The 26,311-nt window shown below is 43.2% G+C and overlaps 1 protein-coding gene across 1 annotated transcript; it reads left to right on the forward strand.

The window, feature by feature from the left end:
- Positions 1–17,790: 17,790 nt before the first annotated feature.
- LOC118230532 (heme-binding protein 1-like) lies at positions 17,791–24,634 on the forward strand. Its single transcript, XM_035423630.1, has 5 exons — positions 17,791–18,107; positions 19,611–19,705; positions 19,889–20,030; positions 23,172–23,355; positions 24,008–24,634. The coding sequence occupies exons 1-5, from the start codon at positions 17,891–17,893 to the stop codon at positions 24,177–24,179; spliced, it is 810 nt and encodes a 269-aa protein (XP_035279521.1). The 5' UTR covers positions 17,791–17,890; the 3' UTR covers positions 24,180–24,634.
- Positions 24,635–26,311: the final 1,677 nt, after the last annotated feature.

A 26,311-nucleotide genomic window follows, 5' to 3' on the forward strand; every position in this document is an offset into this window, starting at 1 on the left:
CGTGTTAATTGTGCCTCGATTAAGATCATTAATAACGTGTAACAGGTGAGGGTTAACCTCTGCTTGCTGCTGTTGCAAGTTTAAACTGTTAGTGTCATGGTTAGTATCATGATTAGCATCCAACACCCGGTTTTCATCATTGTGTCTTTTATTACTCTCAGATTCAGGGCGTGTATCTCGCGGGCGTTTCGGTGCCATTTAATATTTTTTCTAAAATATTCAAACGTTGTCTGGAAGCGTCCAACTCACACTTCAACAGTGACACAATTTGCATACACAGTTATGATTTTTCGGTTTCTTGGTCCTCGACGTTTGTCGGGGGTGTTGCTGCTGGCGTTGAGCCCTCTGATGGTGTTGCGGTTCCAGGGCTCAGTACCGCCTCCGAAGGTTGAAGCAGCGCTTCTCGATCCAAATCCACGTCTAGAAAATCCGTGTCGGAGTCTGAAATGCCATTCTCTGCCGCATAAAGTAAGAAAGAAAGAAATAAATTAATAATTAATTATGATTTGAGAACATTTGTTTCTACAGGTTCACAAATGACAAAATCATAAATTAATAAAATCTCACCGCGTTTTCTCTTCAGACTTGGTAAATGTACCGAAACGGTATCCGTCGAAGAAGTCGGGGCCTCAGTGACCGCTTCTGGTTGACTTTCAGGGGCTTTTAAAAATAAATAAATAACACAACTCAGATGACCGAAAAATAAAAGTTAAAACGTGAACATAAATTTTAAATTTTCATACTCTGTAGAAAGTTGTAGCCTATATTTCGGAGTCCACTGCTGCGTGGGGCTTTTAAAAATAAATAAATAACACAACTCATATGACCGAAAAATAAAAGTTAAAAAGTGAACATAAATATTAAAGTTTCACACTCTGTAGAAAGTTGTATATTTCGGAGTCCACTGCTGCGTGAACCTGTGCTTCTACTAATTGCGTCGGCCGTTCCAAATCCGCGACTACGCGTATCGATTCTGTCTGTTTGTCGGCTAAAAGAGGATACATAAATAAATAAATAAATAAATAAATAAATAAATAAATAAATAAATAAATAAACATTTTAAAAGTACACACACAAACACACACACACACACACACAGAACTGACAAACGTACTCTGACGAATAGACCCTTCCTGGCTGCACGCAAGATGAAAGTTTGACGGGTCAAACACGTGAAGGGTCGAATCGGGTGCGTCTGTCGCGAGCAGGAACTCGAAATAAGCCAAGACATGGAGCCTTAATAATTTTCTTATACATGTAGTTATAGATGCTAAATTAAACTAAAGGCCTAGCAACTTACATACCTGATAGGCTGCCCTGTTCTTCGAGTGTTTCCTGTCCATAGATCATGGCTTCTCAGTGGAATTAAGTTATAATGTGGTCTTGATTTGATTGGCTGACCTAATTTATCCCCTGTGGATGAGGTTCATTTGTAACTCTGCACCCGACACTCCCACCAACATGCTCCCCGCTTTTTGCAGTTAATTTTGAGCAATTCAAAGAGACCGTTGTCCCACAACGTTCGCTTTGTTAATGGTTGACCTATTATTTCGATGACTTATGATAATAAGAATAATTTATTTAGATAGGGATTGATACATAAACACAGAGTAGCTTTGTTTAACAAATAGTCTGATGTCTGTATAGGCAGTCATAACCTTGTCGCAGGAAAAGTGAAAAACGTGTTTACCTATTCTACTTTAGCTTTCTTAAAAAAAAAAAAAACTCTTTGCACTTTAAAACTTAACAAAACTTAATATAGCTTTTCCTTTTTTTCAACTCTTAACATTTTAAAACTTAACAAAACTTCACAAAACTTAATATAGCTTTTCCTTTTTTTTTCAACACTTGCAAATCCTTGGTTTTAAACCTCATTGTTTTTTTTATAAACGTTCACGCTGTATCATAGCAAGCTTACTTGCTTGCTTTTTATACATTTAAAATTGGAGGCCCTATCAACTCAACTCAACTTTATTTTATTCAAGACTCATCTTAAAAAGCGGCAGACTATGCTGTCACATTACATTACATTACATTACATTCATTTGGCAGACGCTTTTATCCAAAGCGACTTACAAAAAAAGTGCATATCATGGTCGTAGACAACTGCTGAACACGGGTTCAGTAAGGTACAATACTTATTTTGTACAGCTATTTCTAGCCGAGAACAATGAACACTATTCTGGCCTAACATCTGCAAAGCCAACTAGACAGAAGAATAAGCTACAGTATTAGGACAAATACAAATTACCAAGAAGTGCAGGGATGGGGCAACATGTAACAAGTGACAGGAAAGGGTTTTTTTTTTTTTTTAAATTATTATAAAAGAGTGAAATATACAGCGTGGTGGTGGTTAGTCTAGGTATAGTCTGAAGAGATGAGTCTTCAGGCCACGGCGGAAGATGGGTAGTGAAGGGGAGGTTCGGAGAGGGACGGGGTGTCACGGCGCGGGTAGGGGGGGACCCAAACGCAGAGGGAAAAGAAAACACAAATCCAAAATGGGAGGGGAACAAAGACTTTACTATAGACAGGCAAACAAGCAGGGAACAGACAAGGCCACAAAGGGAAAAAACACGAACTCAAAAAATCTCTAAATAAAACAGAAAACAAGAGGAACTCAAACACGGGCAGGGCAGAACACAGTCAGGGCAGAACGCAGGCAGGCAGAACACAAGGGCAAATCAACAAGTCAGGAACTAAACAAGTCAGGAACTAAACAAGTCAGGAACTAAACAAGTCAGGAACAAAACAAGTCAGGAACAAAACAAGTCAGGAACAAAACAAGTCAAGAACAAAACAAGTCAGGAACAAAACAAGTCAGGAACAAAACAAGTCAGGAACAAAACAAGTCAGGAACAAAACAAGTCAGGAAACAAACACAAGCAGGCAGGTACATGTAAGTCAGGGAACAAACACAAGCAGGCAGGTACATGTAAGTCAGGGAACAAACACAAACAGGTAAAAGAACGCAGGCAGGTATAAATGGACTGAACATACATCGGTAACAAACACAAGGCAGAACAAACGCAAGGAACCAGCACCCGAGTCAAGGGAACAGAGAACTTAAATAGACAAGGGGTAACAAGACACAGGTGAACTCAAAAAACAATCAAACCAGAAGGAGGGGATAACAAGACACAGGTGGGAACAATGATGGGATAACGAGACAATTGAAACAATCATACAATTAACAGGGGGGGAGCAGGACACAAAACAGAAGTGCCGCCATCTGGCGGCCCAACAAGGGAAACACAGACAGGAACACAGGACCATGACAGTACCCCCCCCCCCAAGGGACGGCTCCTGACGTCCCAGGAGGCCGACCCGGGGAGGGAGTCAACAGAGGGTGGGGCTGGAGACCGGATTCAGGACTGGACAAGACAAGAACAGGGACAGAACACAGGAACAAGACTCTGGACCGGACTCTGACGGGGGAACAGGACTCAGACAGGAACAGGGACCGGACTCTGACGGGGGAACAGGACTCAGACAGGAACAGGGACTGGACACAGAACTGGGGCAGGAACAAGACAACAACAAGACTCGGGGCTGGACTGGGCAGGACAGGAACAAGACAACAACAAGACTCAGGGCTGGAGTGGACAGGACAGGAACTCGGGGCTGGAATGGACAGGACAGGAACTCGGGGCTGGAGTGGACAGGACAGGAACTCGGGGCTGGAGTGGACAGGACAGGAACTCGGGGCTGGAGTGGACAGGACAGGAACTCGGGGCTGGAGTGGACAGGACAGGAACTTGGGGCTGGAGTGGACAGGACAGGAACTCGGGGCTGGAGTGGACAGGAACGGAACTCGGGGCTGGAGAGGAACTCGGGGCTGGAGAGGAACAGGACAGGAACTAGACTGGGGCAAGGTAGACACACAGGACTGGACTGGGGCGTGACTAGACAGAAACACTGGACAGGAACAATGCGACAAACACCAAGACCCTACATAACAGATACCCACACAACACAGGACTGGGTACAAGACACGGAGTGACAGACACGGGAACAACACCAGGAGATCTACACGGACAGACAAAGGGACAAGCAGGCGGGGAGACACACGGCAAGACCAACAGACACACTAAGGGACAGACAGACAGGGAAGGAAAGGGGGGAACCCAAAAACTGGCACAAGGACTGACAAATAGGCAGACAAGACAAGAAACATGCGGATTGACACGCAGACAGACAGGCAGACAGGCGGGAGAACACATTGGCCGTCGAGCTGACGGCCTGGGGAGCAGACAGACAGGCCAACATACTGGCTGACAAACAGGTGGGCAGACAGGCAGACAAACAGGCGGGCAGACAACTAGACAAGGGGGCAGGTGCACAGGCAGATACACGGTGGGGAACATGGATAGGGCGAGGTCTCGGGGCATTGGGTAGGGGCAATGATGGCTTGGACACACTAGGGGGTGCGAAAACACTAGAGGAAGAACGGACACTGGGGGGCGTGAGAACACTAGGGGGAAAACGGACACTGGGGGGCGTGAGAACACTAGGGGAAGCACGAACGCCAGGGGGAGCACGAACGCCAGGGGAAGCACGAACGCCAGGGGAAGCACGAACACCAAGGGGCAAGGTGTGGACACTAGGGGGAGCGAGAACACTAGGGGAAGAACGGACACTGGGGGGCGTGAGAACACTAGGGGAAGAACGGACACCAGGGGGAGCACGAACGCCAGGGGGAGCACGAACGCCAGGGGGCAAGGTGTGGACACTAGGGAGAGCAAGAACACTAGGGGAAGAACGGACACTGGGGGGCGCGAGAACACTAGGGGGAGCACGAACGCTAGGGGGAGAACGAACGCCAGGGGGAGCACGAACGCCAGGGGGAGCACGAACGCTAGGGGGCAAGGCAGGTAGCTTAGCCTGCGGGGCGGCCAGAGCAGTGTGCGGCGGGCCCTGCGGGACAACAGATGGGACCGTTGTCCTCTCCGGGGCTCTGGACGGCTCTGGAGGCCTCTCCGGAGCTCTGGACGGCTCCGGAGGCCCCCCCGGGACTCAAGGCGGCTGCGGAGGCCCCCCTGGGGCTTGAGGCGGCTCCGGAGGCCCCCCCGGGGCTCGAGGCACAAGTAAAGCCCGAAACTTTGGTGTAGCAGGCGGCCTCCGCGGAAGGGTCAGAGCAGGCGGGGCCTCTGGGGCTGGAGGCGACTCTAGGGGCCTCTCCGGGGCTCGAGGCGGCTCTGGGAGCCTCTCCGGGGCTCGAGGTGGATCTGGGAGCCTCTCCGGGGCTCCAGGTGGCTCTGGGGGCCTCTCCGGGGCTCGAGGCGGCTCTGGGGGCCTCTCCGGGGCTCGAGGCGGATCTGGGAGCCTCTCCGGGGCTCGAGGCGGATCTGGGAGCCTCTCCGGGGCTCGAGGCGGATCTGGGAGCCTCTCCGGGGCTCGAGGCGGATCTGGGAGCCTCTCCGGGGCTCGAGGCGGATCTGGGAGCCTCTCCGGGGCTCCAGGTGGCTCTGGGGGCCCCTCCGGGACTTGAGGCAGAGCAGGCCGTGAAGGCCGCTCCGGGACTTGAGGCAGAGCAGGCCGTGAAGGCCGCTCCGGGACTTGAGGCAGAGCAGGCCGTGAAGGCCGCTCCGGGACTTGAGGCAGAGCAGGTCGTGAAGGCCCCTCCGGGACTTGAGGCAGAGCATGCCGTGAAGGCCCCTCCGGGACTTGAGGCAGAGCAGGCCGTGAAGGTCCCTCCGGCACTCGGGGCAGAGCAGGCCGTGAAGGTCCCTCCGGCACTCAGGGCAGAGCAGGCCGTGAAGGTCCCTCCGGCACTCGGGGCAGAGCAGGCCGTGAAGGCCCCTCCGGGACTCGGGACAGAGCAGGCCGTGAAGGCTCCTCCGGGACTCGGGACAGAGCAGGCCGTGAAGGCCCCTCCGGGACTCGGGGTAGAGCAGGCCGTAAAGGCCGCTCCGGGACTCGGGACAGAGCAGGCCGTGAAGGCCCATCCGGGACTCGGGACAGAGCAGGCCGTGAAGGCCCCTCCGGGACTCGGGACAGAGCAGGCCGTGAAGGCCGCTCCGGGACTTGAGGCAGAGCAGGCCGTGAAGGCCCCTCCGGGACTTGAGGCAGAGTAGGCCGTGAAGGTCCCTCCGGCACTCGGGGCGGAGCAGGCCGTGAAGGCCCCTCCGGGACTCGGGACAGAGCAGGCCGTGAAGGCCCCTCCGGGACTTGGGGCAGAGCAGGCCGTGAAGGCCCTTCCTGGACTTGGGGTGGAGCAGGCCGAGGGCCCTGCCGTCTGGGCTGGGCAGGGGACAGGAACACAGACCACAGCTGTAGGGAACCCGGCTGGGCAGCCGGACGGGACCGGCGGGACCCCCGCGGGCCGGACCCTGGAAAGATCGCCAGTCGAGACCCTTCAAATGACGCAGGGCCGGGAACCGCTGGCTGGGCAGCTGGAGGTCTGGCCGACCGGGAGGCAGCCCGACCACGGCGCCTCCGTGACCGCCCGCCCCGGGCGCTGGGAAGCTCAAGGGCGAGGGACTCGCTGGGTGGCGAGTCCTCCGGGTCACTCCACCAGCCCGGTGGCATGATTAAAAAAAAAAAAAAAAAAAAAACATCTGCTGGGTCCCGCACTGGCTGGTTCCTTCTGTCACGGCGCGGGTAGGGGGGGACCCAAACGCAGAGGGAAAAGAAAACACAAATCCAAAATGGGAGGGGAACAAAGACTTTACTATAGACAGGCAAACAAGCAGGGAACAGACAAGGCCACAAAGGGAAAAAAACACGAACTCAAAAAATCTCTAAATAAAACAGAAAACAAGAGGAACTCAAACACGGGCAGGGCAGAACACAGTCAGGGCAGAACGCAGGCAGGCAGAACACAAGGGCAAATCAACAAGTCAGGAACTAAACAAGTCAGGAACTAAACAAGTCAGGAACTAAACAAGTCAGGAACAAAACAAGTCAGGAACAAAACAAGTCAGGAACAAAACAAGTCAAGAACAAAACAAGTCAGGAACAAAACAAGTCAGGAACAAAACAAGTCAGGAACAAAACAAGTCAGGAAACAAACACAAGCAGGCAGGTACATGTAAGTCAGGGAACAAACACAAACAGGTAAAAGAACGCAGGCAGGTATAAATGGACTGAACATACATCGGTAACAAACACAAGGCAGAACAAACGCAAGGAACCAGCACCCGAGTCAAGGGAACAGAGAACTTAAATAGACAAGGGGTAACAAGACACAGGTGAACTCAAAAAACAATCAAACCAGAAGGAGGGGATAACAAGACACAGGTGGGAACAATGATGGGATAACGAGACAATTGAAACAATCATACAATTAACAGGGGGGGAGCAGGACACAAAACAGAAGTGCCGCCATCTGGCGGCCCAACAAGGGAAACACAGACAGGAACACAGGACCATGACACGGGGAGTTCGTTCCACCACTAGGGAGCTAGGGTGGAGAAGCTCTGTGATCCCTTTGGGCGGGTGGGAGGGGTTACAAGGCGCCCTGCTGCCGCAGAGCGGAGTGGTCGAGCAGGCACATAGAATTGAGTCATGTCCTGCAAGTAGATGGGGGCTGTCCTGTTGGCAGCAGTGTAGGCAAGGGTAAGGGCTTTGAACCGGATCCTGGCAGCGACCGGTAGCCAGTGAAGTGATCGCAGCAGAGGAGTGACGTGGGAGAATTTGGGGAGGTTGTAGATGAGTCTGGCAGCGGCATTCTGAATCATCTGTAGTGGTTGTGTGGCACAAGCTGGCAGGCTTGCAAGGAGAGAGTTGCAGTAATCAAGGCAAGAGGTCACCGTAGCCTGGACGAGCAGCTGGGTGGAGTGCGTCGTCAGGTATGGTCGAATCCTCCTGATGTTGTACAGGAGGAATCTGCAGGACCGTGATGTTGCCTTGATGTGCTCCTTGAGGTCCAGTTGGTCATCCAGGACCACCCCCAAGCTCTTGGCAGAGTGAGAGGCAGTCACTGTGGTGCCATCAACTGTGATTGAGAGTTCACGAAGCAAGGAGGTCTTGCACGGGAAGAAGAGCAGCTCAGTTTTGTCGAGGTTGAGCTTCAGATGGTGGCTGGCCATCCAGGTGGAGATGTCAGCCAGGCAGGAAGAGATCTCATCATTGACCTGTGTGGCCAAGGGGGGGAAAGAAAAGAAGAGTTGTGTGTCATCTGCATAACAATTATAGGAAAAGCCATGTGAATTAATGACTGAACCAAGAGATCTGGTGTATAAGGAGAACAGCAGAGGACCCAGTACAGATCCCTGCGGCACTCCCGTAACAAGTGGATGAGAAGCAGAGGCAGACCCCTTCCAGGTGACCTGGTAGGTCCTATCTGCAAGATAGGAAGCAAACCAACACATGACAAACCACGGCCTGTGCTCGCCACATGAGAAAAACACGTCACAATACATGCCACAGTCTATGCTGCCTCATGACATAAACACGTCACAATACATACCACAATCTATGCTGCCACATGACAATACGCCACACCCAAGTTTTGCTGGTTTCTGTCTCTAAATGTCTTCTTTCTCTAAATGTCTCTTCTGTCATAGTTTTTTTATTATTTTTAAAGAAACTATCTTTCACACACAGCCTGATAACTTACAACCGTCATGTTTTGCCTTGCTTTTTAAACAATTCTAAGATGTAACTATTTGCTATTTTCATTGTTTTAATATTTTAACTCGCTTTCGCTTTTCTTAAATTCTATTTGACACAAAACTAACGCTGTCTCCTCGTCTAACTAATAAACTAATCTACTTTACGAAACAACTACCAAACTTTTCTAACATAATTTCTACTTGTTTTAAACATTTTTAACGCATGTAACCCTATTAACGCATTCATTTGCCTTTTCGTGTATTTGGTGGCCATTGGTGTTTCAAAACAATAAAATGTTTTAAGTTGCTAAAGCATTTTTACACAAAACTACCCTTTTCAAACACGTTTAAAAAGCACAAAGATAATCAACAATTTCCCTCACCGATTGTTTTGCTTTTAAAAATGAACATTTCCATTAAAATAAAATATAAACCAAACCAACACGTGCTACGCTAAAAACCTAAATAAAACACTGAGTGCTCATTAAGTGCTTTCAATAATTCACTGTACTGTATATTGTGTGTGTTCGCATCTCTGCCTGATGGAGGAAGAGTTTAAACTGAATGCTCTACTTTCATTTTGAAATTTTGTAGCGCATTAATGTTACATTGATATAAATCCATGCATAATCTTCCTGAATACTGAATGAGTATAAATGCAATTATTGAGGGACCAGTGCAATACATTCAACGTTGTGGCTCCTTCAAGCTCCACGTTTGCTAACCACAGTTGCACATGAGGAGGTCATAGGCTGTTTGCAACTTCATTTCGGCCCAACTGCTTCAGAAATAGCATAGCATTTTATTACACCTTGTAGCCACATAAACCTCCAGAAATACACCAGGACAATGGTGTGCTCCACGAGTGGTCACAAGAACCATTGAAAGTGCCTGGAAAAATTTTACTGGAAGTGGAATATGAACAGTCAAAGTACACACATCCCTTTTCCATTATTCAAAGCAAAGGACCAAGTTTGTTAATACACGCACAAAGGGTTGTTTCATGCTCAACAGTTGCAGTTTGGAGTATCAATGACTGTAGCCATTTTTTAAAGTTTTATGGACACACCACTAGCTGGGGGTGCCTGTTGTCAAACTCTATCTGAACGGCAGTCTTGTCACAGGAAAGATCATCTCCGAGAGGTGTTGCGCCAAATTTTCAGATGCCAGGTTGCACCTACAAAAGGAGAAGTGCATCCTTGCACTTCCTTTGGGGGAATCTAAATGCCCTGAGTATAGCAAAATGAACAAATTCCACTGTAATGTTCTCATTCTGTTGGAGGGCACTATATATATGACAACTCACCTTGCTAATGTTTCACAAGCAATGGCAGGTCATATCAGCATGGAACTCTACACTGGAAAGATGTCAACAACAAAAGGGCAACAGCAAAATATAAGCGCATACTCCAGGACTATTCTTGCATTTATTTGAAGTGAAAGGCAAATAAGCCATAACCATAGATTAGTTGACTGCATATTTCAACCTGGAGCAAGAACAGCCAGATTAATTTTTTTTAAATGCCCAAACCATAATATAGTTGTTTCCATTTTGTTTGTTACATTTACTTGATGGCTTATAACATTTTGTACAAAAATTTTGTTCCTTGTCAGTGCTTGCTTCTTCAATGAAATTTGTGTAACTAGCATCACACAGCCAGGGCTAATGGGAATGACCACTATGGATAAAGTACACCAGCGCATTCTGATACTCTGTCATCCCAAGTACATGCGAGCACATGAGGAATTTAAATGCATACTGAGTCTTTCATTTTGCGTTTTGGAGCAGTTATTGGCAAAATTATCTTTGAACTTCCAAACTTCTAAGCGTCCTAGGTAGTTATGCACACACACCATCTGGAGCATCGTTGTCCACCAAGGACATTACTGAGAATCGTTGATTTATTGGTACAGCCTCTGGCCTGCACAACAAAATACATTTAGATTTGTTCAGGCACTAAACACTTGCTTTTGTAGACGGGTACGTACTGTACCTTTTGGTGTAACACATTTTATGGCAGCTGCATTTGAATGTACAAGACATTATCACTTCCTCACTAAAAACAGAGAGATATAAGAAGGGGTCTGATGTTCAAGCACTGAACACTGAACTTTGACACCAGGTTATCAAATCTTCACATCAAAGCCACAGACCTCTGTGAGTTTCATATTATCCGAAGGAAACAGGTAATAGTCCAAAAACTGATAGGGTGAACAGATGTCTCCCAAAGCCTGTCATAATGCCCTGCTCATTGCCAATCAGGCTTGCATCTAGTGGCTAAAGCACTGGTTCTTAGAAATGAACTGAGATTTCTTAGAAGTGTTTCATAACTGCAAGATGACCTAGTGTGTCTCTGTCAATAAAGGAAAATTAAATTTCAGAAGAGTCAAGTTTATACACAAAGGTTTGCAAATTAAATGAAGCCATGGTAAACATCACATTAGTTTAATGTGCCTGACCAGACATGCAGGATTTAGCATTTGCACTCTCTGTTTGTATTTGGGGAAGCAAGAGGATACTCATGTAGTTTTAAACACAGAGGTACAATTTCAGATTGTCTCTTGGTAAGCAGACTTACCTGCCTTTAAAGAAAACTGACAAATTCCACATTCAGTACATTCAGTAGTTAATGTAATAAATTGGGCCCACACAGTGCAAAGTCTCAAATTTACATTAAAGTTGTCACTAGTTACCACATACAGGACAAGACATATTTTTATTGATTTGGCTCTTTACTCCACAATTTTAGATTTGTAATCAGACAATTCATGTGTTTAAAGTCCATTCTCATCTTTTATTTAAGGCTCAAAGAGAGGGTTTTTTTTATTGAGGTTCAAATGATTATCTAACCAGAGCCAAACCTGTTTTTTCCCCACATATAAAAATTCCACAAACCTGCATGTCAGCTGTCTCCATATTTCCTTTCCCGCACATCACCTTCACCTCCAACATGCCGAATGTCCTTTATTGTTGTAATGGAAGGCCAGCAACATTGTACTAGCAGTAACAGTGTTTTATTGTCAAGGGTGAAGGACGGATCCTTAAGGGGAGATGTAGCAGGTGGGTACCACACCACAGTTTTGGAGCGAATAAGTTTGAGATGGTGACTCAAAATATCATAAGACAAATTTTTTCATGCGTCAGAAAGGAGAGAAATAGCTGTGTCATCAGTATTACAGTGATAGAAGGAGCCTTGGGAAGATACTTTTGAGCCAAATTATTTGATTGGCAAAACCTGGGACTGACTTAAAATAAATTACAGAAATATTTTGGACATACATTGCAACATAACATCTACTTTTCTGCAGCATGCAGATAGTATGCTATGTTCATGGTTGCATTGTGATGCTCTCAGCAGCTCTCAGCAATAGAGTACCTTCAGTGCTAGCCTCACAGCATGTTCAGAACAATGCACCACAGACTGGGTTACAGTCATTCCTGCTTCTGAGGTCTTCAAAACCCAGAGAACATTATTAATTCACGGTTCGAAAATACCTACTGTACTCTTATGTATAGCATTGCTCACTTACGACCATACTGTACAATTTTTTTGCAAATGGCTATTATGTTTATATCACCAACAGCTAACAGTAGGGGGTTTCAGTCCTTTTGGCAGCAGACTGAAGATATACAAGAACAAAGCTGAAAATTCTGATTTGTTGAAAGACTTCCACACAGTTTAGATGTGATTTTACCACACTGATACTGTAGCAAACCATTGTAATAACACAGCAGTTAGTGTACAGCTACTGGGTAAAAGTTCTTGTAAGACAATCCAAATGCTTATATGCAGCTTTATTATTTACATTTAACCTTTAAACATAAGAGGTATGAGATTCCTTAAACACAGTAAGAAACCAAACCATGCATAAATTTTCACAATCCATGCAACAAAGTATTAGTGCCAAATGGTTATCGCATCATTTTATGCGGGAATATATGCTAATTAATGTAAAGAAAATGCATTTACTCAAATTCCTTGTTTGCTTTTGTCATCACTCTCTCTCTCTCTCTCACTATTTATTCAGGTAATAATAAGGTTTGCCCTAATTTGGATCCACCTGAGTACATTTCATATTTTATTATTAAAGAAAACATATTACATTTTTACTGTGCGCAGACAGGCTGGCTGCGCACAAGGTCACAATGTCTGTCACCATGGAAGCTAAAAGTAATTCAGCACAGCCTTCTATGCTGTATGTAAGGGAATACAACCAGTCACCATCTAGCCAGGCAATGAAAAATGCTTTAGATGCTAAAATGTGACCATCCAGCACTTATTGAAAAACCTGTGTTCCCAATTTCCCTCCCAAAAGCAGCTATGGATTATAAGATTAGTCTGACTCTCAAGGGTGAAGAGATGTGATGATGTCATCAAGGGCTGCATTACATTTTAACCCATCACTGTGTTAAGGCTACCACACTGCCCAGGCTCTCATCTGTCAACAGTGATGTGTCTTTACATATTCTTACATATTGTATCTTACAAGGTTAAATATAGTCAGCCCTCATTACTAACCCACCATTTTTGAATCCTCTTGTTTTCTTGCATGGTACTTTAGTCCTGTGCCAGCTAGAGGTTGCGATAGTCTTTTTGTCAAGCCCCTTTGCAAACAATTATACAATTTGCACCGTCACAATAATCTAAGTTGATAAAGTAATTGCCACTAATTAAGTGCAGACGACGACTGACAGCAATGTTTACAAGCGACAACTACTTGTTAAATTCAGTTTAATTCCGTACTACCATAGACATGCTGCAGTATGTTTAGCTGTCATACAGGGCATGAGGTTTTGTTAGAAGTTGAGAAATGCCCAGAGCAGTTATATGCATATATAATAACATTTAACTTGCACAAAAAAGTACATATATATATGGGGCCTCATTTATAAAAATGTCCTTAGATTTATACTTGAACTTAGTCTTAAGATAATTTCCGACGGTGTGCTTACGTTCGATTCATAAAAGATACTGAGCATAAAAGACTTTGCTTACGCAGGTTCCAAGAAGCCTATTTGTAACTTACGCACCTGTAATCTATAAATCTCAAATTAATTTAAAATTGACGGCACCTGAACGTGCCTTACAATTAGCGATTTCCCCTTATATAATGCTAGCACAATTGAGGGTTTAGTCAGGAATAACCATGGACCAAAAGAGAAAAGCAAACTTTTCGAAAGACAAGATCACGGCGACGGTAGAGGAGATTGAAGACAGGCAACACGTATTATTCAGTGGACTAAATAGTGGGTTGACAAACAATTAATTCCTCACACCTTTAATTGATAATTCCTATCAAATTATTCATAAAGCTAATGCAAAGTTCACCACATGCTTGGATGCATATGTGTCCCAAACTGCAATACCCCTACATAACCAGCTGGAAAATCACTTACGTCAAGTCTAGACTTTGCGTAGAGATAAGATCATTTCAAACTCAAAGTATGGTTTTATAAATAACTACTTATAAGTTTGAAATATTGAATGCAAAGTATCTTAGTACAATTCTGTAAAAAAAAAAAAAAACATTGATTTAATTTTCCAAATGTGAGGTAAAGATTTTTTCATGGAACAAACTGCCACAGCCTGCACGCTGTAACATCGCTATAGCAACAGGAGTGATGTGTTGAAGCACACAGACACAATACAGTCATTTTACAGAGGGAGGAAGAAGCAATTTAGGCAATTTCAGAGACCAAATCAACCTGTAATATGAGGTTGTTTTTTTTTCCTGGCCCATTGCTGTGAACATAATTGAAAGCCAGGATACAATATGCCATTTTCATTCAGCACCTCAGTGGGAGACCTTGGTTTCCTTGGTCATGAAGAAACGGTGGTCCATTCACCATACCGAGAGTACACATGGGCATAATCTGAAAGAATAACTGCTAGTTAAACATTGCTGTCAGTTTCATCAACAGTTGATACATTCAAACTAGAAAACCATTAACAAATGAGCCATAACTTTTGTTGATTATTGTTGATTCAACCAAGCTCCAGGCACCAGCATGTCTTGCAATCGATGTGGGGAGTGAGTTGTGCCTTGAGAAGAACAGGAGTTGTCTAGTGTTATAGTGTTGTCTAGTGACAGATATCACCCCCATGGGGATTAAATGACCCGTATGATCAGCACACATTAAGCCTAGAATATAATTACTTTTGTTGCATTTGTTTCAGGTTAGCCATTTCCGGCAGTTAAAAATGATATTGTGCTTGCGAGCCTTACAAGAAGATACAGTAGAAGTAAGGCACAAACAGCAAAGGTAAAAAGCAACACAAAGATGATTGGGAATCTTCTTGAGTGCAGAATTTGGGCATGATAGTGACTCAGGTGTGTGTTCTTTGAGTTAGGTTTTTTTTTTTTTCAATTCTGTAAAAAATTTCAACAACATTTTGTACTAGATTATCACTGGTGATTGTCAGCTCATTTCTAGCTACCACTGATGTGGAGTTTTCTTGTGTGAACAACTGTAAATGCTTTCAGCCTTACTGCTTTAACAGTGCCTGTTTATTTCAGCTACAGGACAAAGAAGTGTGTTTAAGGCCTACCAGAAGGCAGCAAGTGGGAAAAAGCAATAAACATTATTCTTTGACACAATGGTCTCTCAGACACCCACCCTATCAGTTGAGGTTGTTATTGTTGAAGATTTTCCTGTGATGGATAAAGAGCTCTTTTCCAGTGAAGGTGAATAAGGCCTGCAGAGCACTGTCCAGGCGAGGTGCTGCTTTAGCTCAAAGCGTTCAAAAAAGCACAATAATACAGACAATGGGCTATATTTTAACAATCTATGCGCACGGCGCAAGTGCATTTAGGGCGTGTCCAAATCCACTTTTGCTAGTTTAACGGCGGATAATCTGAGAGCAAAGTAAGGTGCATGGTTCAAATGGGTTGTTCTTAGTCTCTTAATTAATCATAGGTGTGTTTTGGGCGTAACATTAAATAAACCAATCAGAGTGTCATCTCCCATTCCCTTTAAAAGCCAGGTGTGCTTGCACCTTGGCGGATTGCTATTATAATGGTGGATTTGGCAGATAATTCTGATAAATATTATGACTAACCACTATGACATGTATTTTTTTTAAATACCGCGCGTTGTGCACCCGCCTATGTAGGAGCATATTACTATCTTAATAATGAACTATTTAAACAACGTGGGCACTGGACAAGAAAATGATAACTGCGTCGATCTGAAACTAGTAAAGACACTTGCGTTGCGCTTGGCCTAATGAGTAATTTAGCAATGTTCCTCTTAGCACAGAAAATCCCTGAAGCAAGTGCTTTATTAGGTGTAGTGCCTGCTGTGGGCCGTGCAGCCAGTGATTACGCATGACAGTACCAAGGTCACACAGACAGAAGCAACGTTGAGGGCTTCTGCTAAAAGAGAAGCTCTCTGGAATTTTTTGCGTATTGCTAATCTGATTGCTGCCAAGCCAGTGTGACGATTAAAAGGTCCTGGAAAACTGAATCACAGTGAACATTTTTTGTGCAATAAAATAGATTTCCACCCCTGTAGATATGTAGATTCTGGGTTTTGCTCGCTGGGATGTTGCTAGTGTGTACGCCCACATCAATCAGAAAAACACTGTCATCTCATATAAACATCAGTGCTGTAGTCCAGAGTGAGTCAAAGAAAAGAAAGGCAAGGCAAAAATCTCCTGACCACAAAAAAAGAAGCCAAACATGCTTTAAATGGGGCTCACAGAAGGTGTCTCCAGAGCTTGCTCTTTCTTTCGTGAAGTATCCCACAGCTCAGATTCAAATCTGACCATGCAACTGATGACTTGGAGAAAAAAGAGAGAGCTTGGAGAGAAAAGCATTGGCTGTGTGCAGGCATTTCAGAGGACTTGTGTGCCATTTTCCACCCTAATGACTTGATGGAGATGTTGCAGTAATAAGACATGCGTTCGAAATCAGGGAAATGAGGAACGTTTTAACAAAATCTGCATGCACCATACGTGAGACTTTCCCAGTGCCTTTTTTTTTTTACAATAATAATTTTACTCTCTTTGAACATTCACATAGAAACTTGAGCCTTCAAAAGAATACAGACCAATCTGGTGCGTGCTTATTATAAATGCCTGAGATCAGGAGGCTGTTTCTTTTCCATGAATCACTTGGTACATCTAGAAGACGAGGCTATGTCAACACAGAAAGCAAATTAGCTGAACACATTTTACATTAAACATTAAACTAACTTAAGTGAAATATGTTCATGGGTAAATTAATTGTGTTAATAAATATTAAACACCATTTGAAACGCCTATGGTCTCCCCAAAAGGACACAACATGTAGTTATGAACACCATCTAGTGTCCCTAATCTCCAAGTTACAAATCCTATCCATAGCCTCCCTGGTTACCAACCTCGTGTTTTCTCTTTAGATGGCATTCTGTAAGAATATAACAGAAAGCACGTTGTTTGTTATTGCCACTCAGAGGCAGCATAACTGCATTTATACAGACGGGGAAATCAAGCTTTTTTTTTTTTTTGGTCACCTAGCATCCAATTCCCGCTAGAATACACTCCCAAAACAGCACTAACTTTTCAAGGACAGACAACTTTTTAAATGATGCATGATTTGATTTATTGTACATAAAGACGAAGCCTTATACCCGAAATGACCTTTTTTTTTTTTTACTGTATTTTACACAGCGCGCTCAAAAACAGTTTTTGTGTAAATATTTCCCGCAATGGTTATCATATTGTTCCGTTCCTTTGGGAAATGGTATACGACTGAATTCACACGTACAAAACTGAAATGGCTACGGTAGTCGCATTGTACAGAATTTGACATTTTGTAACATAATCAAACGTTACATTTACGGCGAATCTCCCCTCTATCGTTTGCTATAAATAAGAAATCCATATGCCTGAACCACAGCAAAGGTTCTGTGCAGTTAAATAACAAGTTGACCCATTTCTACAACAACACACTAATTGGGAGCGCCAATGCATAGGCCCATATGACTTATCCACTTAACAAATTGATATTTGAGACCACTTTTGACCCTTTATATGTTGCAGTTCACGAAAGCATCTAAATACTTAGCTTTATCGCCAGGTTAATCTGATGCATGCAGTCCTTGGACTACAGTCACCAGCATTATCCACACACTTTTGCTTGTAGCTGTGTTTCTTTTAAAGAGAGGGAAGAGTCATGTGACTTCCTACGAATGCTTATAAACGTGTGATTACCTGCAGCACAGCGCGCGCAACATCAGCAATCTGTCATGCATAACTAAAGGCCATTAGGCTAGTAGCACAATTCACATTTTCTGTAATTTCCAGCGTATTTGTTTCGTCTCTTAACAGGTTATTTTACAGACTATACAAATGGACGGAAGAGGTTGTCGTCTTAGCAGCGGTGGTGGAGGCGACAGCCAACGTAGTGGGATGATCAGACTGGAAGACCTGGAATCTTTTACGGAAGAGGAACTCCCGGCCGGCGATGGCGTTTTAGAGGAGGAAGCCATGGAAGAGGAAGAGCAGGATAGACTACTAAATTATTGGCAAGATATTGGAAGAGTACATCAAGTGAGCGTTCCCCAAGGTAAGACTACACAGGAGTCAGGTCGGTTTGAAGTGGCTGAATTTTGCGCACGTTGTATGATAAGACGTCCGACTTAAGAATAATGTCTATTTTACTATTATTACTACTACTGATTACTACCAAATTACAACATATGTATAAATCTGTTTAGTATTTCTATAATATTTTTGTACGAATGGGCATCTTTGGTGTTCTAATACAAAAAAGTGGCCCTTTTACCTCAATATTGTATTACTATATGATTTTTACAGACTTCATAATTTATATTTTAAATATTTTTTTATCAACTATATTGGTCATAGTTTCTGTTATTTACACTTACAATAAATAGCCTGTTTTAAATGAAAATTGATTGGGTCAGTCATTTTTTATTTATAATAAGCCATCACACATGAGAAATAGAAAGTAAAACAATGAAACATTTCAAATATCCATTTGTTTATTTATTAAATTGTTAATGTTATGTAAATAAATTTCAAAATAACAGTAAACTATTATTTAATTATAACATTGGCCACTGACAAACAATGTAACAAAGACATTTAACATTTTATTCATGAAGCAATTTTCAACAGTTGTTTTTATCTCAGGATGTAGGCTATAGCGAAATTAAGAAACCATAGTATCTGCTGCTTCCTAGTTAGTGATACTACAATGGACAACAAATGCTATTTTCACTTAAGTATGGTCTTCATGGTTGTATCCACTAAAAAAACCCACCTATAATACTTGCAGATTTATTTTGCATAAGATGCTGAGTGGAGGTCTTACCCCAAAGAGTGTAATTTTACATTTTCACAAATAATACAAATAAATATATCAGTATTTCCCAGCGACAAAATATGACATCAAATTACCTCAAAAGGTTCCAGTGGGGGGAAAAAAATCACAAATACTGTCAGCCAGATGGAAAGTAAAAAAGCAAAGACATTCAATAAAGTGACATCACCATTCACAATATTCAGTTTCATTTGAATGTTTCAAATGTCCAGCGTTTTTGTAACCCTCCTCCATTTCCCATGACAACTCACAGGATATACTTCTAGCTTTAATCGAAATGGAAATGTATTTTATACTTTAGATTCCTGAATTCAGCACTGTGCATGTGGAGCAGTTGCTGACACCAGCACTTTGCGGTCCAGTTAGTAGCAATAATGAGAATTATTAAAACAACTGCAACACACTTTCAGTGGCAATGCCCAAGCAATGGTACCCATTTTCTGATTTCTGTCAGAGACAGAATGCCATCCTTCAATGCAATGTGAGTGTGCAGTAGGGGAGCTACTGCAATTGTACTCCCCCTGTTGAAACAAGGCTATATTATGAGCAACAGCAGTGTTGACGCAAGGTATCAATTGCAGCATTTCAGGAATAGGGTTGTATACGCTGACTCTAGGATGACACCCATTTAGCTCATTTATGCTTTCCCTTTAACAGGGATAATATTCCAAGGTTACCATGGCTGAATTATTTCAGTTTTATTTCCTTCCCCATTCCCCTTAGACATGGCGGAACCGATCCAGCAGTTGACCACTAATACAGAGAGGGGACAGGACCGTGAGAATGTCCCCTTCACCCTCATCACTCGCAAGGAGAAGGTGAATGCCTCCCTGTCCCTATCTCATTTTTGCACACGCTCACTCTCTCCTTTTCTTTCCCACGCTTACAGACACATCCTCAGAAAGGTGGGCCAGTCTAGCCCCCTCTCACACTCATAGTCCTCACAGTCCTCACAGAGACACTCGTGCGGCTGAACAGTGGGTGCACATGTTTCTCCGCAGTGTGGGGGCGTGCTGTACGAGAAACGTCACTACGAGAAGGCCAAATGGGCGTGTGTCACGGTCCGCCAGGATACATACGAGCAGAGCATCTGCCTTGGGTTCATGAAACTCATGAGATACATATGCCAGCAGAACTCCTCAGGTGAGTAATGTCGTTACTGGCAGTCTGTCTCCACCAGGGGGTGCTGGTTGCACAAAACTCTTTGTGTACCTGTGAGTAAAGGTGCCTGTGACCATCTAATAATTACTGCAGCACTCGTGTTTTGTGGCAGACTGTGGTCATGTGCGATAATGTGTACTTACACAGGGAGTGTAACTCCCCTCCTCAGGATCAGTTTTACTGAGGAGAGGACAACATACAGTTGTGCAAAGACTGTTACTCCAGATCCAGAATGGGGATATATAGACCATAAACACTCAAGAGCCACAATGATATACAGCCATTGAAAGGTATTATATTGTGCCCCTAATACATCAACTCTATCTAACCTTTCTGACAAAGTTCAGCCACTACATTGACTCAAGTCAGGAATTTCCCATGCTTTTGAAATATATCAAATACATTTTTTTAAATGAGTTTTATGAGCGTATTCATGACTCAATATACATTTGTAGGTCAGAATGCATGGCAAGTTGTTAACATAGGGGCAGCAGTGTAATGTAATGGTTAGGGACCTGGGCTTGTTGCAGGTTTGAACCAGGATTGCTTCGGAAAATATCCAGCTGTATAAACAGATTCTGTGTGAATAATGCAAAAGACTTGCAATTCAATCTGGAAAACAGCTTCTGTTAAATGACTGTAATGTAATGTAAAAATGTGTTCAAAATCAAAGCAATTTTATGTACTTTATTTATGTGCTTGCATATCAGATAGTATGTACTCAGCAGAATACTTTGAATGTCCATACATACTACTGAGTGCACGAGTATACATTTTGGAATGCAGTCCAAAACCTGTCTCCTAACCCAGCACCAGGGATTACACTGCGTGCGCATCCTTATTCCTGTATATGTTTTAGGCAGGTTTGATGGTGCTGTTAATAGCAATGACATTAATAACTTCTCTCAGTCTTAGCTTATTAAAGCTAATACTGGGAGGGAAAAATTAATTACATGAAAGCAGTGATTGTACACTTATTTGAGCCTTGGATAAATGTCCTAAATTGTTTTTTTTATAAGATGATATGAAAATTTGTTGAATAATTAGCCTAATATTCACAGCAACAGAAACTGCCACATTTTATCCACAAATAATATATTGCAGATTTAGAGGTTCCATAGGTAATTTATGAGTGTCAAAGTGCTTGGTTAACAACTCAGTTAATCCTGAAAAATAGTGAACCGCTAAGATCAGTGGTGTCAAACTCGTTGCCATGGAGGGCCGTGTGTATGCAGGTTTTCATTCCAACCAATTAATGCTGCCTTAATTGAGTCCAATTACTCATTCAGCCATATGCGTTTAACTGCATTGAAGCACAGAATATAAGAAAATTTTTATTTAGACAATGCGGGTCACCATAGACGTCGGGTCACCATTGTGCACAAACCTGCATCCCTAATTCAGCAAATAATTCAACTAATTATATAATCAAGATCTGAGGCTGGAATGAAAACCTGCATACACACGGCCCTCCATGGCAACGAGTTTGACACCACTGGCTAAGATGCTATGCTTAAATCTAAGTGTAATAATACCTTGTTTTCGCCAATCAGAACCCTGAACGTCACACCCATATGTACAGTACTTGTTGAACATCTCATTCCAAAACCATAGACATTAATATGGAATTGGACCCCTGTGTTGCTTCTGTAACAGCCTCTACTCTTCTAGGAAGACATTCCAATAGATTTTGGAACATGGCTGTGGGGTTCGCTTCCATTCAGCCACAAGAGCATTAGTGAGGTTAGTCACTTATGTTGGGCATAAGAGCCAGCTCACAGTCAGCATTCCAATTCATCCCAAAGGTATTTCATGAGTAGAGGTCAGGGCTCTGTGCAGACCAGTCAAGTACTTCTGAACTAAACTAAGCAAACCATATTTTATAGACCATACATTGTGCATAGGGGCATTGTCATGCTGAAATAGGAAAGGGCCTTCCCCAAACTGTTGCCACAAAATTGGAAGTCCACACTTCTCTAGAATGTAATTGTATGCTGTAGCATTAAGATTTCCCTTCACTGCAACTAAGGGGCCGAGCCCAAACCATGAAAAACTGTCATGGTTCTGTGTTCCTGTCCGTGTTTCCTTGTTGGGCCGCCAGATGGCGGCACTTCTGTTTTGTGTCCTGCTTGTACCATGTTTAATTGTATTATTATTTTCAATTATCCAATTATTGTTTGCTGGGTGTCTCGTTTTCCCTTCCCTCTCTGTGGCCTGATTGTTCATGGTGCCCTCCTGTGTCTCTTCAGTGTCTGTTCTATTTAAGTTTCCCTCTTCCTTGACTCAGGTGCTGGATCCTTGGTTATGTCTGGTTGTGTCTGTGCGTAAGCCTCTACTCGTACCTGCTCCATGTGTTCCTGCCCATGTTCTGGTTTCCTTGTGTTTTTGGATTTTCTGAATTTTTCTTTGTTCCTGTGTTGTTTTGAAGTTTTCCTCCGTTTGTTGAGAGTTGCCCTGCGAGGCTTTTTGTTCCCTTTTGTTCCCTTGTTTAAGTAAAGTCTTTTGTTCTTATCATTTGGAGTTTTGCATTTTTCCCCCTCTGCGTTTGGGTCCAAACCCCCCACGCATCCTGACAAAAAACAGCCCTAGACCATTATCCCTTCTCCACCAAACATTACAGTTGGCACTATGCATTCCGCCAAACCCATATTCGTCCGTCAGATGTTTTCACTGCTCCAGAGTTTAATGGCGGCGTGCTTTACACCACTGCACCACTTACAGTTGACTGGGGCAATTCTAGCAAGGCCAGAAATTTGACGAACTGACTTGTTGGAAAGGCGGCATCCTATGACAGTGCCACATTGAAAGTCACTGAGCTCTTCAGTACGACCCATTCTACTGCCAATGTTTGTCAATGGAGATTGTATGGCTGTATGCTTGATTGTATGCACCTGTTAGCAATGGGTGTGGCTGAAATAGCCAAAAGCACTAATTAGAAGGGGTGTCCACATACTTGTAAAAACAATAAAATGGGTATAAAGGGATGAAAGGGTTTAAAAAAAAAACCAACAGTGGGTGTTTCTTTGTGCATCCTTCATGTCAGTCGTGCTGCTTGGTCAGCGCGCTGTTGCTCAGTCATCATGTGCTGAAAACTTCCTCACGCCGCCTGCTGTCCACCCACAGGACACTACCTGGGGATGTCCGTTCCCATAGTAACTGTGGTACGCATGGACGAGTCTCGCTCTGTCCTCTCCAGGGATGTGACAGTGGCCTACTACCTGCCATCGCAACACCAAGCCCAGCCACCCCTACCGCTGGACCCTGACATCGCCACGCAAGAGTGGCCTGCAGCTATCGTCCACAGCAGGTGGGTAGGCGGGGTCAAGGAGCGATTGATGCAAATGGACATTTTTCCCATCCAGAATTGTTGTGGGCCGACAACATTTGTTATCTGGTACTCTCTTGTTTCGCATTATTCACTCTGTAAGGCCTGAACCTGCACCCACAGCTGTCTACCTGAGGTTTTTATTTTATTTACTATGTTGGTGATTTAATTTTTTTTTTTTTTTAGAATAAGCAAGAGCATGTAGTACCCATATGTTTTCGCAAGATGTTAACATATTGTAGTTATGTCAGTGCTCAGTTGACTTGCCATGGAAAGCTCAAATTTGCACATTTGTACAGTAGGAACGGCTGTTTATACTTACAGTTAAGGATGAACCAGACACTGATATCCACAGCAACTTACACATAGTGTATCCAACTGAGAGTGCTGAGGTTGTCATCAGGGTCACAACTGATAATAGCATTCTTAATAATATACCCATAGACTCATACGAGTAGCTAATATGTCATATTGCAACCAAAAGTCACCAATAAATTCTGCTGCTCATCTCAGTCTTTGGTTTTCCCATCTCTGTGATGCCTGTTTCCCATCTCATGACTGTCTTTAAACACCCGCATTTTTACCCGTCTACCTTTTCAGCAGTTTATTTTCTCCCCTCCCCGTCCCCTCTAAGGTCGTTCAGTGGGGTTACCAATGAGCACTCCATCGTGAATGAGCTGAACATGCTGGCTGAGGTTCTTGGGTTGCCCGAGGCCCGACTGTGCAACCCCTTCATTGTGGCAGGCTACACCAGCCCTGCCGCAGCCAACCGAAACAACGAAATCTGGTTCCTGGAGCGCGAGTGAATTACCCACCCCACCTCCTGGGTAAAATCCTGCCTCTCCTGCCCCATCCTGACTGGGACTCGCTGATTCCACCTCACCCCCTCCTTCAAATGGTTCATGTATATGGGAGATGGGAGAGGAAAAGGGAGATACTGTGGCTTTTACTTTTTTAACTGGTCTACTGTGACTCTTAGTTTTCCTTTAATTACTGTTATTGTTTTAGTTTTTATTCTTGGCCTGTACTACACAAGGCTATGTTGAGGAACGTTCACTGCAACCAATACCACTTTAGAGTGCAACACTTATGCCTGTTGTAATATTTCATCTATGTGTAATTAATTAGCCTTAATTTAACTTGGAAAATCTAATTGAGAGTAAAACCTCTTTGGTAAGTGAGACACGATCACATACATTAGAGATGCTTAATCCTGTTCCTGGAGATCTACCGTCCTGTAGGTCTTCACTCCAACCCGAGCAAAGCACACCTCATTCAGTTGTTAACAGAGAAACTATTTTCACATTGGCTATGGCATAGAAATACAGCAAGCTAGTGAGATTTTCTTTTAATGCACGTGCCCATGTGAATACATTAACGTGCTCAAGGACACATCACTTAGTTCAAATAACACAACTTTTTCTGGATCTTCGTTTTCATTTTATAAAGTAATAAAGCCTCAAAAATACACCAGATATTAAAAAAACCGTACATTAGAACTCTCTTTTATTGACCTATTATACTCCATAGTTTGTGTTTTAAAGCGATTAATTTCGGCGCGGTCGCAAAAAGAATGGGAATGAATGGGAACGGCGCAGCCATTAATTCACTGACCTTTATGAAGTGTGGATCAGCTCGCAAGATGGAGACCAACAAGATCTGCTGGGTTTCATTGCCATTCATTACTTAATTTTAATCTTAAAGAAGTTGATGAGACAGTCGCCTCGTTTCTTGGGTCTAAGTCGGTGCACTCCACAGAGATACACGCATACACTGAGAATATCAACTTGTGTTCGGGAGACAAACCTGATCCATATTCATGTCGCTTCACTTTAATAGCTCAAAAACAGTGAGTCTGACAATTATGTGTAGCATATACTCCTTTTGGCTCTTTCCCAGAGGATTTACAGGAGAAAAACACATATTTATGTACAGCAAACAGTTGCCAATTGGGTAGCTTTAGTACAAAAATATTAATGTGCATACAAAGAAAAATAAATTGAGGCCATTTGGAGATAAGCCACGTATTTCCTGGAGAAGCTGATTTCATATTAAATAAGCTTTTTTCAAAACACTATTCCAAACAATACCTATATGTTGTGTCCATGTTTATAAGTGCATACTTCTGTCTTACACTACAGTGAAGAATAAACGGGACTGTTGAAAATGAGTGCATATGTGCATGATAATGTATGATTTCAAAGTATGGACATTCATATTTGCAATGTTGTATTTGTTAAATACTATACATGTATGTAAAAAAAAAAAACTGCTTTTCTTTAATGTTAGTAAATTGCAGTGTTTATAGCACATGCTTTTGTTCCAAGGTGTGAATGTACTTTTAGGATGCAACAGGCTTTTACCTTCTCCATTTTTCACAGCTGGAAATTAAGTGGAATAGTTGAGCAGTTGACAGTGATGGGGATTTTAATGTGTTAATTAAAATGCGTTTGAAAACATAATCTAAATGCATTTTAGTCTTGAGCTAAGAATATGATTCTGCTCGGACAAATGTTCTAAGATTGAGGGATTGCATGGCTGAAAAGACCATACTACATACCCTTTCTCAGAATATCAGTATTGCATACAAAATGTATTACAATTATTGTTGTTGTTGTTAAGTATGCTATTTAATATCATTTAACATGCCTGATCGGGTCTTTAACTCCTACAATTTAATGGATGCACAACAGCCACAAAATGTCAAACACTGAAGTTTGGTAGATAGCCCGTCTGCTGGTTTCCTTGTGTGCAATACAGTGAGCTCCATAATGTTTGGGACAAAGCCATATCTTTCTTGATTGTACTCCATAATTTTAGATTTGTAATCAAACAATTCATGTGGTTAAATTGCAGATTCTCAGGTTTTATTAAAGGGGAATTTAATACATTTTCACCACGTAGAAATAACAAAACTTTTTATACATCCCCCCCACCC

Source organism: Anguilla anguilla, chromosome 6 (genome assembly GCF_013347855.1).
Source record: "Anguilla anguilla isolate fAngAng1 chromosome 6, fAngAng1.pri, whole genome shotgun sequence".
Taxonomy (NCBI): domain Eukaryota; kingdom Metazoa; phylum Chordata; class Actinopteri; order Anguilliformes; family Anguillidae; genus Anguilla; species Anguilla anguilla.

Excerpts from the sequence above, each read along its gene's own strand:
- LOC118230532 (XM_035423630.1), top strand. The coding sequence starts at position 17,891 with ATGGACGGAAGAGGTTGTCGTCTTAGCAGCGGTGGTGGAGGCGACAGC. Across the intron at positions 18,108-19,610 it reads TCAAGTGAGCGTTCCCCAAG|ACATGGCGGAACCGATCCAG; the intron begins GTAAGACTACAC and ends CATTCCCCTTAG. Across the intron at positions 20,031-23,171 it reads ATGCCAGCAGAACTCCTCAG|GACACTACCTGGGGATGTCC; the intron begins GTGAGTAATGTC and ends GTCCACCCACAG.